The sequence below is a fragment of the Miscanthus floridulus genome, chromosome 16 (assembly GCF_019320115.1).
Source record: "Miscanthus floridulus cultivar M001 chromosome 16, ASM1932011v1, whole genome shotgun sequence".
Lineage (NCBI taxonomy): Eukaryota > Viridiplantae > Streptophyta > Magnoliopsida > Poales > Poaceae > Miscanthus > Miscanthus floridulus.
The window spans coordinates 10,497,882-10,511,057 of NC_089595.1; the positions used below are offsets into that span (position 1 = coordinate 10,497,882).

General features: G+C 41.5%; 1 protein-coding gene across 2 annotated transcripts; it reads right to left on the reverse strand.

Moving 5' to 3' along the window:
- Window positions 1-14: 14 nt before the first annotated feature.
- Window positions 15-12,443, reverse strand: LOC136514259 (methionine S-methyltransferase). Of its 2 annotated transcripts, none has more exons than XM_066508244.1 (12): window positions 11,929-12,443; window positions 4,969-5,162; window positions 4,478-4,684; window positions 4,296-4,391; window positions 3,600-3,788; window positions 3,267-3,455; window positions 2,952-3,188; window positions 2,724-2,858; window positions 2,318-2,638; window positions 2,028-2,207; window positions 839-1,804; window positions 15-628 (listed from the first exon to the last, which is right to left on the reverse strand). In XM_066508244.1, the coding sequence occupies exons 1-12, from the start codon at window positions 12,257-12,259 to the stop codon at window positions 311-313; spliced, it is 3,363 nt and encodes a 1,120-aa protein (XP_066364341.1). In that variant the 5' UTR covers window positions 12,260-12,443; the 3' UTR covers window positions 15-310. The 2 variants fall into 2 exon arrangements, with proteins under 2 accessions (XP_066364341.1, XP_066364343.1); XM_066508246.1 differs by lacking the exon at window positions 11,929-12,443 and adding an exon at window positions 6,399-6,890.
- Between the last annotated feature and the right edge of the window lie 733 nt (window positions 12,444-13,176).

Below are 13,176 nucleotides of genomic sequence, written 5' to 3' on the forward strand. Positions count from 1 at the left end.
TATATGTGTTAGTAGAAAACTAGAAATGACCTATACAGCAACAGTGATTTTCTGCAGCTGCATGGCTGTCCGAACAACTGCTTGTTTATTCTCCGTGCACAGCACAGCAATTCGAAGACAGAATGGGCACGGGCACAGCAAAGCGCCCTATCCATCCTAGCACATTCAATTCACAGCAGGCATTTGTTGCTGCTGCTGTTATTCTTTACACGTTTGATATCTCCATCACCACTACTACAAAGCACTAAGGTGCGTATAAGGTTTCCAAACAAAGATGGATTGCCTCCCAGAAGCGTGTCAGCCTGCTCCATCACACACCATTCATCTGAGCCTGGCCACTCCCTCCCAGAACCAACTCCTTGAACCGAGCCATGCATCCCATTGCACGCTCGAATTTGCCGCTCTCCAGAGCAAAGCTGAAACGGCAGTAGTCGGGGATCCCCGTCCAGGAGCTGCTGTTTATGCAGAGCCCAGTGGCCTTGAGGATGGCTTCCCTGATGTTGCTCGCATCCAGCTTGCCCTCGAAACCATCAGCTTTGAAGGGCTTCCCGATGTAGGCAGTGGGCTTCGCCAGCATTGAGATGCCACCGCAACCAATGGCAACATCCCAGCCACAGCTCTCCAGAGTCTGTTCATTGTACAATGACAAAATGAGGTTGAGTGACCAATATAACATTCAGTTCATAGCTAGATGTGTTTATCAAGTCACAGTCAGATATTTAAATGTAGTGAAATGGGTATAATCAGCTACATTCTGTTGATCTTACTTCAACAGGGCACTAGTGTGAAAAGGATAGATGGAATCAGACAAGAGTTTCAGAGTGTATGATGGGCTAACCTTTATCAAGTGGTTGGCGCGATTCTTCAGTTCCTCCTTCTGCTCCACCATTAGATTGGAGAAATGCTCATCCTTCTGGTTCTTAAGGCCCAGTAGCTTTTTGAAAGTGTACTTCAATGTGATGTGTGGCCGACTCAAGCTGGGGAAACTATGAAACGTCTCAGCCAGTGATGAGTCGCTCAATATCACAAACCCAAAGTCATGCCCTGCTGCAGTCAGCTCAAAGGACAGCTCTCCAAGCAGGACCACAGAGAATGATGGCTTTGAAGGTTTCAAAGAGGAAAGGCATCCTTCCAGATTCCACTTACTCCAGCCATCAGTTTGGTACTCCAGGCCAGAGAAGGAGGTATCTATCACTACCCTAGCTCCATATTCAGCGCATACAGAGAGCAGCTCTTGAATATCATTGTCACTGTACAGAAAACCAGTAGGGTTGATCGTGGGGCCAGAAATATACACCCATGGCCGAGATACATTCTTAAGAGTGTCAGCTAGAACCTTTGGTTCAATCCTGAATCCTGTACCAAAATTCGTCGGTATAGTCAAGGTGCTTGCGTTCACAAACTTTGCTGCAGAGACGTAATGGCCATTGGTGCCCAAGGGGAAAAGCAAGGTGCCCTGTTCTTGCATGCAACAAAGAACAAGCTTGTTGAAGAGTGCTAGGGAGGTGTTGCCATAGATAATTTCTGAACAACCATCTGCTGATAAACCATAGCTATCTTTCACCAGCTGTTGGATGCTGGAATGGACATCAGTTTCAGAATCAGTGATGTTCTGCCTGACAAAACTTTCAAAAACAGAGGCATTCACTGCAGAAGGTACTGGCAGAAAGCTGCGATCTAAATCCATGTGAATAATGTTGGATTCAGCTGAATCAGGAACGAAAAATTCAGCAGCCTTTAGGGTAGACATAGCTGGATCAGAAAATCCTATCATCTGCTGAGGTATCACTTCTGCAGGTTGTCTCTGAAAAAAAAGAGCAAGGATACCATTATTAAGGTCTGGAAAACAAAATAAGTCGTCCTACTACACATTTAGCTGTTCATTTTGGGTAGCTACTATCAAACTAGGTGAAGATAAGGACTACCTGACTTATGCTAAGGGAAGGTTCATTAATCATTACAAAGGGAAACTGTTGAACATGAAAGTTAATGGTAAGCATGGATTATGGATGAGGTTAACCCTTTACCTCTTGCTGTGGATGCCGGTCAGCAATTTGAAATGCCAGAAGCTCATGGAAAAGGCAGCCGTAATAGTGCTGGCTGATCAGAGAAGTGTGGCCTTCCAATAGCTCAATAGTTTGTGATAACGCTTTATATACAGCTGCATCTTCGGAAATGGCAAAAGCAACTTCCAGATCAGAATACACCTACAAGTTTAATCCACAAATCAGATAAAGCGATTACAAATGGAACAGATAACAGCATGCCAGTCCAGTGCACCAATGGAAATCAATTGATGTGTTAAAGTTGTAGGCACCTGATTTTTTACTAAACCACACAGTATAGCTGCATGCGATGGTAATGTCTTTCCAGCAAGATATTTCAATACGCCATTAGAGCTTGGCAGACTAGACAACTCCAAATGCTCAGAAATATCCAGGAACAACCGGGAGCCAACATCTTTTGTTACGTTTAGTAAGTTCTCAAAAGCAGCACTGGTGATAGCCTCAAATTGAGCCATGCCAGTAACAACCACCTGAGGCTTCAGCTTCCTGATCAACGCAATCAGTAAATCTGATTGGCGTGGTGCCTCAATTACAGTGACTGTACCGTCGGCATGATTACAATCTGCACTTCCCTGAAATTTCATAAAAAAATGTGTGTATGGCAGAACATCCAGACCCATGACCATTCACACAGATATAACAGAGTAAGCAAGGTACCTCAATTGCTAAGGATGTTAACCATTGCTTGGGCAAGTGTCTGGTCAAATGTTCATCAACAATTGCAAGCGCCGGTGAGAACAATTGAAGAGCATTCTCTATTGCCACAGCGCGAGAAGGGAACACAACGACATTCTAGTGACAGGAGAAAAATGAGTATCATGTGAATCATATCATAGACAAGAAACATAGAACTGGTAGATTAAGCCAAATTTAGACAAATCTTACATCAGGAGTTAGAGGAATGTGATGGTAGTTCTTCATAAATCCAGCAACAAGTTTCCTAAAGTTTAGACATCCAGCTGGTGGCTCACAGGGATTTGACTTATTCTCTTTCAGAAAACTAGCAAGGTATGCTAGGAAGGGGATTTTTTCGTCAGCTACAGAATCGTCGTCAAAGGATAAATCAAGGGAACTGCTTACTTCATGGAATCCATCTTTAAGAAACTCAAATATTTTCTTCACCTGAAAGTTCAATAATCAGAGTACTATTCCAACTGCCACATTATTACTCTTAGAAATCATTAGGGAACACAAAGTAACCTGGTTGGGCTGGCGAAGTTGACAGCTATACACAGACAAAGCATGTGAAATGCGGCCACCAGATTTCAAGTATGCCCAGGCTGTGCGAGCACAGATAGGCTGATCCCCAACAAGATCCATGAAGAACTCAAAGCGATGCCTGCTATTTTTCTCAATTTCAACCAAAGCTGAAATATCTGTGTCAGCAGCCTGCAAGCAAACCAATTTATTAGTAACGATGCTAAACAAAATAAAGCATCAGAAAATAGATGAAACTATAGGCCCTATAGAAGACCGAAACCAGAACATACTACAGACACGGAAAATGTTCTAGTGTGCCACAGCCTTACTTACCTGCATAATTTTGGTTTGCCAGAGCTTAGTGATGCGAAAACCACGCCGTCGAAATAGACGTTCACAGACACCCTGTCCTGGTCGACCTCCCATGTTGAATACCATAATACCTGAAGGCTTTATGACAGATATCCCTTCTTCCACCGCCCGTGCAATCAACCCAAGGCCAAACTGGTCCTCGACGAAACCCTGGATGCAGAAAGATATCAATGTCAGCAAACAAGGAAATTAGAATAATAGTTTAAGTAAATATTGACTTGAGGAAACCTACGTGCAGCATTTTGTCCTAACATTTTTAGAAATCACTATTAACTTCAACTCTGATAGAGGACTCAATACATCCAAAATCGTTACAAGATATTCAATTTGCATGAATCTTAGAACCGCAACACAAATAAATAGCATTGCTGCAGTTGCTACTACTTTATCAATAAATTTCACATACACCATTTCGAGAAACAACATGCCATACACTTAACATGGTGTTTAGACGTCTATTGTTTAAATGCACACAGCCAAAAATGTAGCTACAAAGTAAATAGTGCATAAATAGATTTACTCTGATCCAAAACTCCAGATCAACATATAACTTGAAGACAAATCATTATAATTAAATAGCATGTCTTAGGTTTCATGCATCTGACTGCGTTTGTTTTGATCGAGAGACAAATATATGAAAGACATCCTCCAACTAACCTGAAGAGCACAGTAGTTACTCAAGGAGTACAAGAACTCCTCACTTGAATTCTCTGTTACAATCTTTGACATCGCCTCTGGATTTGGGTTGAGAATCTGAAATAAAGATATAGTGGAAGTAAATATTTTCCTTCTTTCATTTCATCTCACCAAACATGGGAACAACTGACTCTTAACTGTACCTGTGGTATGCATCCAACAATGCGATCAAGCTCTATCTTGTTGTCTCTACAGTAAGAAAGGAGATCCGATTCATAGAATTCAACTCTATCGAGCAACGTTTTCCCCTCCCCATCATATATTGGGAGACCATCGTCATCTAATGCGTTCAAGTACAGGTTTATCCATGCAATCTTCACAGCTCTTGGGTTTATATCAAGACCATAGACCTTCAAAGAATTTTTGTTAAAAAAAAATAGTTAGTTTGGATTCCAACAAAAAAAATAGCCCAGACAAATGATTAAAATGACAGGGTCATGTCAAGCTGAATGCAAATAAAACTTTTGAGTCAGTGGATATTGTTTCCTCAGGTGCACTAGGCAAGTCAGAAGCTCTTAATCCATCTTGTAACGTGAACAAATGCCCAAGTGTAAAAGTGCTCCCAGATCAGCTTATGCTACCAATGAGGAATTAAGGGTACAAAAAAAATGTGCACAGGAAAAGAAAGGTCAACCTTTGAAGGGCACCACTTTTCTGCAAGAGCAATGGATATCCAACCGTTGCCACATCCCAGCTCAGCTACTGTCTTATCCCTGAAAATGGAGTCTGGATGACGGTTGAGGCCCTCGTAGAAAGTGAAGGACCAATCTTCAGGAATGAAGATGCTTGGTATCTCCATCATTGTCAGCTTCTTCCTTTGTTGGAAACCTAGAAACAGTTTGTAAATTTGTTATGATAAAACCAGATGCCTTGGTAGAATTAGTGCGCTTATATACTGGAAGCTTTTGTCACTGGGCCAAAGCCAACAAGAGACAACAGTTTTATACACCCAAATGACAACAATAGACCTCCCATCAGGTAATGGACTATAGATTGTGTTACGAACTTACGACCTATTAAATTATAGTCATTCCAATGCAACAACTCCCTTCTCAATGCAACATAAGAAAACCAAGTAAAAGACATGCTGCCCATAAAATGCAAACTTTGTCAGTGGGAATCCCAAGGGATACTCAGCTGACATTTCTAATTCAATGTAGTCAGAGTGAATCATCCTGACAACATGCCTTGCACGAGGGGCACATATTTATATAATGGAAAATTCTGAAGACAACGCTGGTGTCATTTAAAGTAAATAATTTACCCCAAAAAAAAGACTGGGCCAAGCTTTTGCCACTGGGCCAAAGCCAACAAGAGACAACAGTTTATACACCCAAATGACAACAATAGACCTCCCATCAGGTAATGGACTATAGATTGTGTTACGATCTATTAAATTATAGTCATTACTTCCTCCGTTCCAAATTATAAGTCGCTTTGACTTTTTCGGTACATCCATTTTGCTATGTATTTAGATATAACGTATGTCATAGCAAAATGGATGTACCAAAAAAAAATCAAAGCGACTTATAATTTGGAACGGAGGGAGTACAATGTAACAACTACCTTCTGAATCCAATGTAAGAAAACCAAGTAAAATGTATGGTGCCCGTAAAATGTGAGCTTGTACAGCAGGAATGCCAAGAGGTACTCAACTGGGCACAGAGAAGTGTGAGATACAATAGATAAAACATTTCTAATTCAATGTGTTTAGAGTGAGTCATCCTCAGAATATGCCTTGCACGAGGGGCGCATATTTATATAGTGGGAAATTCTGAAGCAAGGCTGATGTCATTTAAAAGTAAATAATTTACCTCCCAAAAAAAATACTGGAAGACAAATGAAGGAAACAGTTGCCTTTTATGTGCAGTAGACAAACAGATAATCTAAATTATTCAACAATCAAAGCATGGGAAATCACGTTGCCGCAAGATTTGGTTTGATGAAAAGCAGATCGCACAGTGCAGTCCAAATACAACCAAAACTGACGAAAAAGACAACAAATCTGTGGCTGTGGCGCGCCGCGCCGCGGCGACGGATGAGAGATGGAGAGGCGAGCAGGACCTTGTACGTGTGGGTCGAGGACGACGTCGTGGATGCGGAAGTGGAAGGTGCGGAAGCACTCCTCCCCCGCGGCGCGGGAGGCGGCGAAGCGTCGGCGGACGGCGCCCAGGAGGCGGCGAGCGGCGGGGCGGGTGGCGGGGGCATGGAGGCGCTCGAGCACGGCCTTGGCGGCGCCGTACGCGGCGTCGCCCGAGGGCGTGCAGTCCGCGAGGAAGGCGTCGACGTCCTTGTCCCCGCCCGCCGGCGCCGCCATCGGATTGGTCTGGAGATCGCGGGTGGGGGAGATGGTTGGATGCTTCAAGGAGAGTGCGAGGTGGGAAGAAGGAGACGGAGAGTGAGGTGGAAAGAAAATGGCGGGGGAGGGGCCTTTACAGGCGGTGGTGGGCCGGGCCGACGAGACGACGCCGCCGTCGACGAGGGCACCGGGGTCGGCAGGGGGTAAACAAGTAAAATGATTTTAACTGCTTTACCTTTACCGTAGGTTAACCGGATCTTGAATTTTTTTTATGATCGTCTTATGTCAGTCTCGATAAGAATTTCACGAGTTTCATGTTATTAAATAAGTTGACGTGACATGGAATAAATAGAGAGATGATAAAAGTTTTATGAGATAAAATAAGTTTTACCAGGATAAAACCTAATGTTTTTTCAACATATTGAGTCTGAGAAACTGGAAGATGAAACTCTCAATTCAGATCGGCCTTATATTTATCTAGAGTTTTGTGCTTTTTTTGTGATGGTAATAAATAATAGTCCCCCACCACATGATTTTTTTTATACCATATACTTCCTCTATGTCACAAAAGAAAGTCGTTTTGGACATCGACACGGTCTCAAAAACAACTTTGACCGAAATTTTTTTGTATAAAATATAGTCAATATATACTTTTATAAAACTACATTTTGAGATGAATCTACTTTAATCACTTTCTTATTTTCAAACTCAACCTCAAAGAATTTATTTGTAGTCAAAATTTAAAATGTTTGACTTAAGACAATCTCAAAACAACTTTTTTTAAGAACATAGAGGGAGCAGTTTTTATCCAAAATTATAGCTACTTTATAGCTACGATAATGGGTAGGCATATATGTATAGAAAATGAGTGCTAGAGCCTTCAATTCTGTCGGTAGTCTCATATGCTTGTCTCAAAATTAAGATGCATGTGAGTATAAATTAATTCAAACTGTGAAACTATGAATAACTCATTAAATTATTTATAATTTGTTTGATGGTACATGCTACTCAGATAACAGTAGTAATTCTAGAGTCGTGCAACAAACCCTGACTTCGCATTTATTAGATAAAAGGCTGGCGCGGGCTCTGCTCGCTAATCCGATAATTCATGATAACTTGACGGGTCGCACTACCCTTGTGCCGGTTTAAACGCATCATTCAAATTTCTTCCCTAGCAACTTTTGATGGTAGGATAGGGGCTTACCGTGGTGGTGATAGGTGACCGAGAATTAGGGTTTGATTTTGGAGAGAGAGTCTGAAAAACAGCTACCACATCCAAGGAAGACACGCGCAAATTACCCAATTCTGACACGAGGAGGTAGTGACAATAAATAATAATATTGGGTGGGTTATTGTCTGGTATTTGGGGTGGGTACAATCTAAATCCCTTAACATCATCCATTGGAGGGCAAGTCTGGTGCGGACAGCCGCAGTAATTCTAGCTCCAGTAGCGTATATTTAAGTTGTCGCGGTTAAAAAGCTCGTAGTTGGACCTTGGGTCGGGTCCGCTGGTCTGCCTCACGGCAAGAACCAACTTACTCGACCCTTTTGTCGACGATGCGCTCCTAGCCTTAATTGTCAGGGCCGTGTCTCTGATGTTGTTAGGGGGTGTTTGGGTCACCCAACTAAATTTTAGTCCCTGTCACATCAAATGTTTAGAGACATGCATGGAGTATTAAATATAGACTATTTACGAAACTAAATACACAGATTGAGACTAATTTGCGAGAAGAATTTTTTAAGCCTAATTAGTCCATGATTTGACAATGTGGTGCTATAGTAAACATGTGCTAATGACGGGTTAATTAGTCTTAATAAATTCGTCTCGTGGTTTACCGACGGAATCTATAATTTATTTTTTTATTAGTATCCGAACACCCCATGTGACACCTCATGTAACATCCGATGTAACACCAACTAAACTTTAGTCCCTGCATCCAAACACCCCCTTACTTTCAAGAAATTAGAGTGTTCAAAGCAAGTCATCGCTCTGAATACATTAGCATGGAATAACGTCATAGGATTCTTGTCCCGTTGTGTCAGCCTTCAGGATTGGAGTAATGATTAATAGTGATAGCCGAGGAGACATTCGTCTTTCATAGTCAAAGGTGAAATTCTTGGGTTCATATATAAAAGCCGAACTACTATGAAAATATTTGTCAATGATGCTTTCATTAATCAAGAACGATGGTTGGGGGCTCGAAGACGATCAAATAGCGTACATATATTTTTTGTTAGCACTAGGTTGAATATAATTTAAGAAATACTTCCTCCTTTTCAGAAATATAGTGCATGTGACTTCAAAAATTTATACAGAAATGTAATGTATTCTATGTGACGAGTAAGCCTAGATTTGGCATAGTCTGTTTAAAAGGAAACCATAATTTGTGAAGAAACTCTTTAATTGGGTATAATCCATGGTTACATGTGTCATTTGAGTGTTCTCTTAAATTCTTTTAAATTTTTAGAATGCACTGTATTACAGGACGGAGGGAGTAAATCGTAAAATTGGTTGCATCTCCCTTCCTACCCTCTTTGACCTCAAGAAACAAGTCTTACAATTGTACATCAAATGCTATAGAATTGGTAAAAGGTCGTGGTAGGACCGTCCACTGAGATGCTACCCACTAGTATTTGAACCTGATGTCACAAAGTGTTTTCTAAATTTTTTTTTCCAAAGAATGATAGGGTATACACACTCTTGTGTATTTCCCATGCACGAGAGGCTAGAGTCTCCCGGTCTATTTCTTTACATGTGTATGGGCTCATGCATGTGTGGTGTGAGCGTGGAATGTGTCTCCTTTTGTACCCTCTTAAAGATTGAGGCGCCTTTATTTTCTTTTAGAAAAAAACTTGAATGTAATTTAATTTTTGAAGAGGCGTGGTATTTTTTATAAAAAAGCTTCCAACATTGCCTGTAAATTTATACCTTTTATATTTTACAAAAAAAAAACTCATGTCTACATCTCGGTGCCACAAAAATTGAAATCATGTGTTCCACATTTTTCGAAAGAAAAACGGAGAGACAGGCTCATCTCATTGGCTGCGTTTGGTGAGTAGGAAATAAAGATGGCAACAGGGAATTCCCTGTCGGGTTTTGCCTCCCCATCCCCGTCCCCGCGGGGGAGAAATTTCCCCGTCCCCGTCCCCGCCAAGGCTCGCGGGGGACGATCTCTCCCCATCCCCGAACCCGAGCGGGGAAACATACCCGACGGGGTCCCCGTCCCCGCTATACAAAGATCTATAGTACTCAAATCAATTATACAGAAGAAGAAATGTCGACCATAGAATGCATCTTGTAACAAGAAATAAGATGCTTAGTTTAGAGACCGGCACACTTGCTTACAAAATTTGCAAAGAAATCGCACACAAGATCTCACAAATCCATTAAATCCACTTCTATATGCTCTAAGCGGGGCGGGTTTGCGGGGATCGGGTTCGGAGGATGGATCCCCATCCCCGTCCCCGCCAGCCCCGACGAGGATTGTTTTCCTACCATTTGGATCCCCGTGGGGGAGAAATTGGCCCCGTCCCCGTCCCCTAATTGAGGAATTCCCTGCGGGGAATCGGGGATCGGGGATCGGGGCCCGTTACCATCTTTAGTAGGAAAGGCAAGGGCGCAAGGCAGCTTTCCGATATCCTTTTCGGATCTACGTGTTGTTGTTGAAACCAATAAAATATTCCTCACATCCTCTTTTTTAAGTTCTCGTGGATCACAAGGCCAATCGATGCAAAAACCAAAAATAAATAAATAAAAAAACAATCAATTAATAGAATGCACTCTTACTTTTCGCTAGCGCGTGCTAAAGCTTATTATTGCCTTTTGTCAGTTATAAGGGCAGCATGCATGTTTATTTTTTCCCTACGTAGGTAGATTTTGCTAAAATGATACTCCCTTGGGGAATGAATGTAATTCTAGCACTGCAGCAACCATATGGTCGTCTCATCAGAAATACAATGCGATAAAGTATAAGTTTATAGGTGCAATCTGTCGTTTGCTTTTGTCCAATCAATACACGTGAAGAATAAAAACAGTAGGGACACATGTGTCCTTTTTGTCCTTTTCAAGACTGAGTGATCATAGTAGGATATTCGAATATATAATAGTTTTTGGACTTCTCTATCACCGGGAATAATAGTAGGGACCATGGAAGGGGTCGTGACTTGTGAGGTATAAATGGTGATGGTGTGGTGTCCATTCAACAATCTGTAGCTTTGGAAGTCTTGATCTTGATGGAATTATCTTTTTATTCAAGTGTGGACTATCGGGCTTCAGCCTTGTCAAATATATATGGTTCATCTCGTATGCTTGCTTAACTTTGTGTGTTTCTTTTCTTTGTGGCTGGTGACGGTGACGGTACGTTGACAGGTGGATCGGAGCGGGAAGGACCAATGCAAAATTGAAGAGACAAGCAACCATAGATAATTGGATTTTGGATAGATCCCACTTAATAATTAGCTATAATTTTCTCTTTCAATAAGTAGTGTGTTTCATTTAAGCACCGATTTTTTTTTTTTTGTATAAAGCGCGGAGGAGGCAGAGCCGATTATATATACAGAAAAATCAGGTTGGTACACAAGCAAGCAAGCAAAGCACCGCCCCCGCGTGCAGTCAAAGAAGAAAAATACAGAGTGAGAATGTGATGTGCCAAGTGAAGAGACACGCTTGAATTTTGTATGGCGGTACTACGGTGGAAAGTTGCGTGGCAATGCATGTGGCCAATAATTGATCGCTCCTGTTTATAAAAGAATACAATTATGAGATTCAAGTTTAAATAATATTAATGTTTATGTATCCAAGTAAATTTATTATGAAAGTATATTCTATGAATAATCTAATGATACTAATTTTGTTTTAGAAATGTTAGTATTTTTTATAATTTTAGTTAAAGTTCAAACGGTTTACCTTGCCGGAAAGCGAATTCTTTTCTGAACGAGGGGTTATTATTTAACGATGGACCGTGGGTCGTCACCATCTCTCAACCACTGTATATACTTGCATGCATGCATTATTCTAGTGTGTGTTAGTAGTAATATAAGTTTATGTTTTCATTAGTGAATGAAAGCAACTGATATTATTATGATACTAATGTATCAGTGTCGGCTACGTACTACGGCCATTGCACGACGATTATATTAATTGTTTAGTTCGTACTGATATTGACGGCTTCCTTAATTAGTTTGTGTCATCTTATCTTATATACAGTATATATATTTCCAATTTCCAAAACAAGAAAATTAAGGAAACAAGAGCGGGTTTATATTATATACTAAAATATAGGTTTCTATATGTACCTGCGGCGTTGGTGGAGGCGGTGATGTCGGTGGTGGTGGGATCCTGGAGGAGCACCTCCTGGATGCGGAAGCCGAAGCGCCGGAAGAAGTTCTCATGTGTTCGGTCGCCGCCGCCGCCGGCCGACGACGAGCTCTGCTGCTGCTGCTGCTGCTGGTGGCGGAGCGCGGCGAGGAAGACGCGGGCGTCGCGCCTGGTGGCGGGGTCGTGGAGGCGCGCCAGCAGCGACCTGAGCTCGCCGTAGGCGGCGTCGCCGGAGGGCTCGCACCGCTGCAGGAACTCCTTGACGACGCTACTACTGTCATCCGCCTCCACCACGCCCACGCTGCCCATCGATCGATCGTCTCTTTGATCGATCGATAGAGATCACCGTACGTGTGGTGTGGATATATAGCTAGCGCCGCCCGTCGGTTTAGGATGGACGAGGCCGGCCGGCGAGGTAGTTATATCCAAAGGTCGTCGTCGTACCTAGCTATCCTTGCCTTATTTGCTTCCCCGCCGGTGCTGTAGTTATATGGCTGGTGACTTTTATAGACGGGGCAGACATGGTCGACGACGACCTTTGTGCTAGCTCTCGTCATGTATATTCATATATTATTATTCATAATAATAATAACGTTTGCGCTGCAACGGAATAAAAAAGCTATCAAATATTAATAGAAAACAAATTAAGACGGGACATTACACATATATTTGTTTATGTTTTACCATTTCTATAAAATTAAGAAGCTATAATTTATTTGTGATGAAAATAACATCCATACTATCCATGTAGTATTGGTAGAGTTAAATGTTGAGCTTCTTAATTTTCATCGTGGACGTGTAGAAATATATAGGTACTAATTTTTGTAGGAGTTAGTTGTCATTGTGTCAACGATGGGTGTGTCCGGCCTGTTTATTCGTACAACTTGAAGATACATTTATTTAGATTATAGATAGATTGGATAATAAACCGTCAACATATCAATTCATGGTTACATTGTGAGTTAAAATCGGCTGGGATCTAGCTAGATTTTGATGAAAATAATTTTTTATTTCTGATCGAAACTACATCAACAATACAATTTAGTGATGGAAATATTTATTTATTAGGACAAAGTTAAGAGTTCAAAAACCTATAATATTGTATTTATTTTTTATGTTTTATTTTTTTTTATGCTTACAAGAAAAACTGGGAGAAAGAAAAAATGCCCACGGAATTGACTACAGAAACGCCGAGCCAATGGTTAACGGAGGCCCAAATAAAGAAC

Coding starts and splice junctions, on each gene's coding strand:
- LOC136514259 (XM_066508244.1), bottom strand. CDS start 12,259: ATGGGCAGCGTGGGCGTGGTGGAGGCGGATGACAGTAGTAGCGTCGTC. Junction 4,685..4,968: donor AAAAGTGGTGCCCTTCAAAG/GTTGACCTTTCT, acceptor AATTCTTTGAAG/GTCTATGGTCTTGATATAAA. Junction 3,189..3,266: donor AACTTCGCCAGCCCAACCAG/GTTACTTTGTGT, acceptor TTGAACTTTCAG/GTGAAGAAAATATTTGAGTT.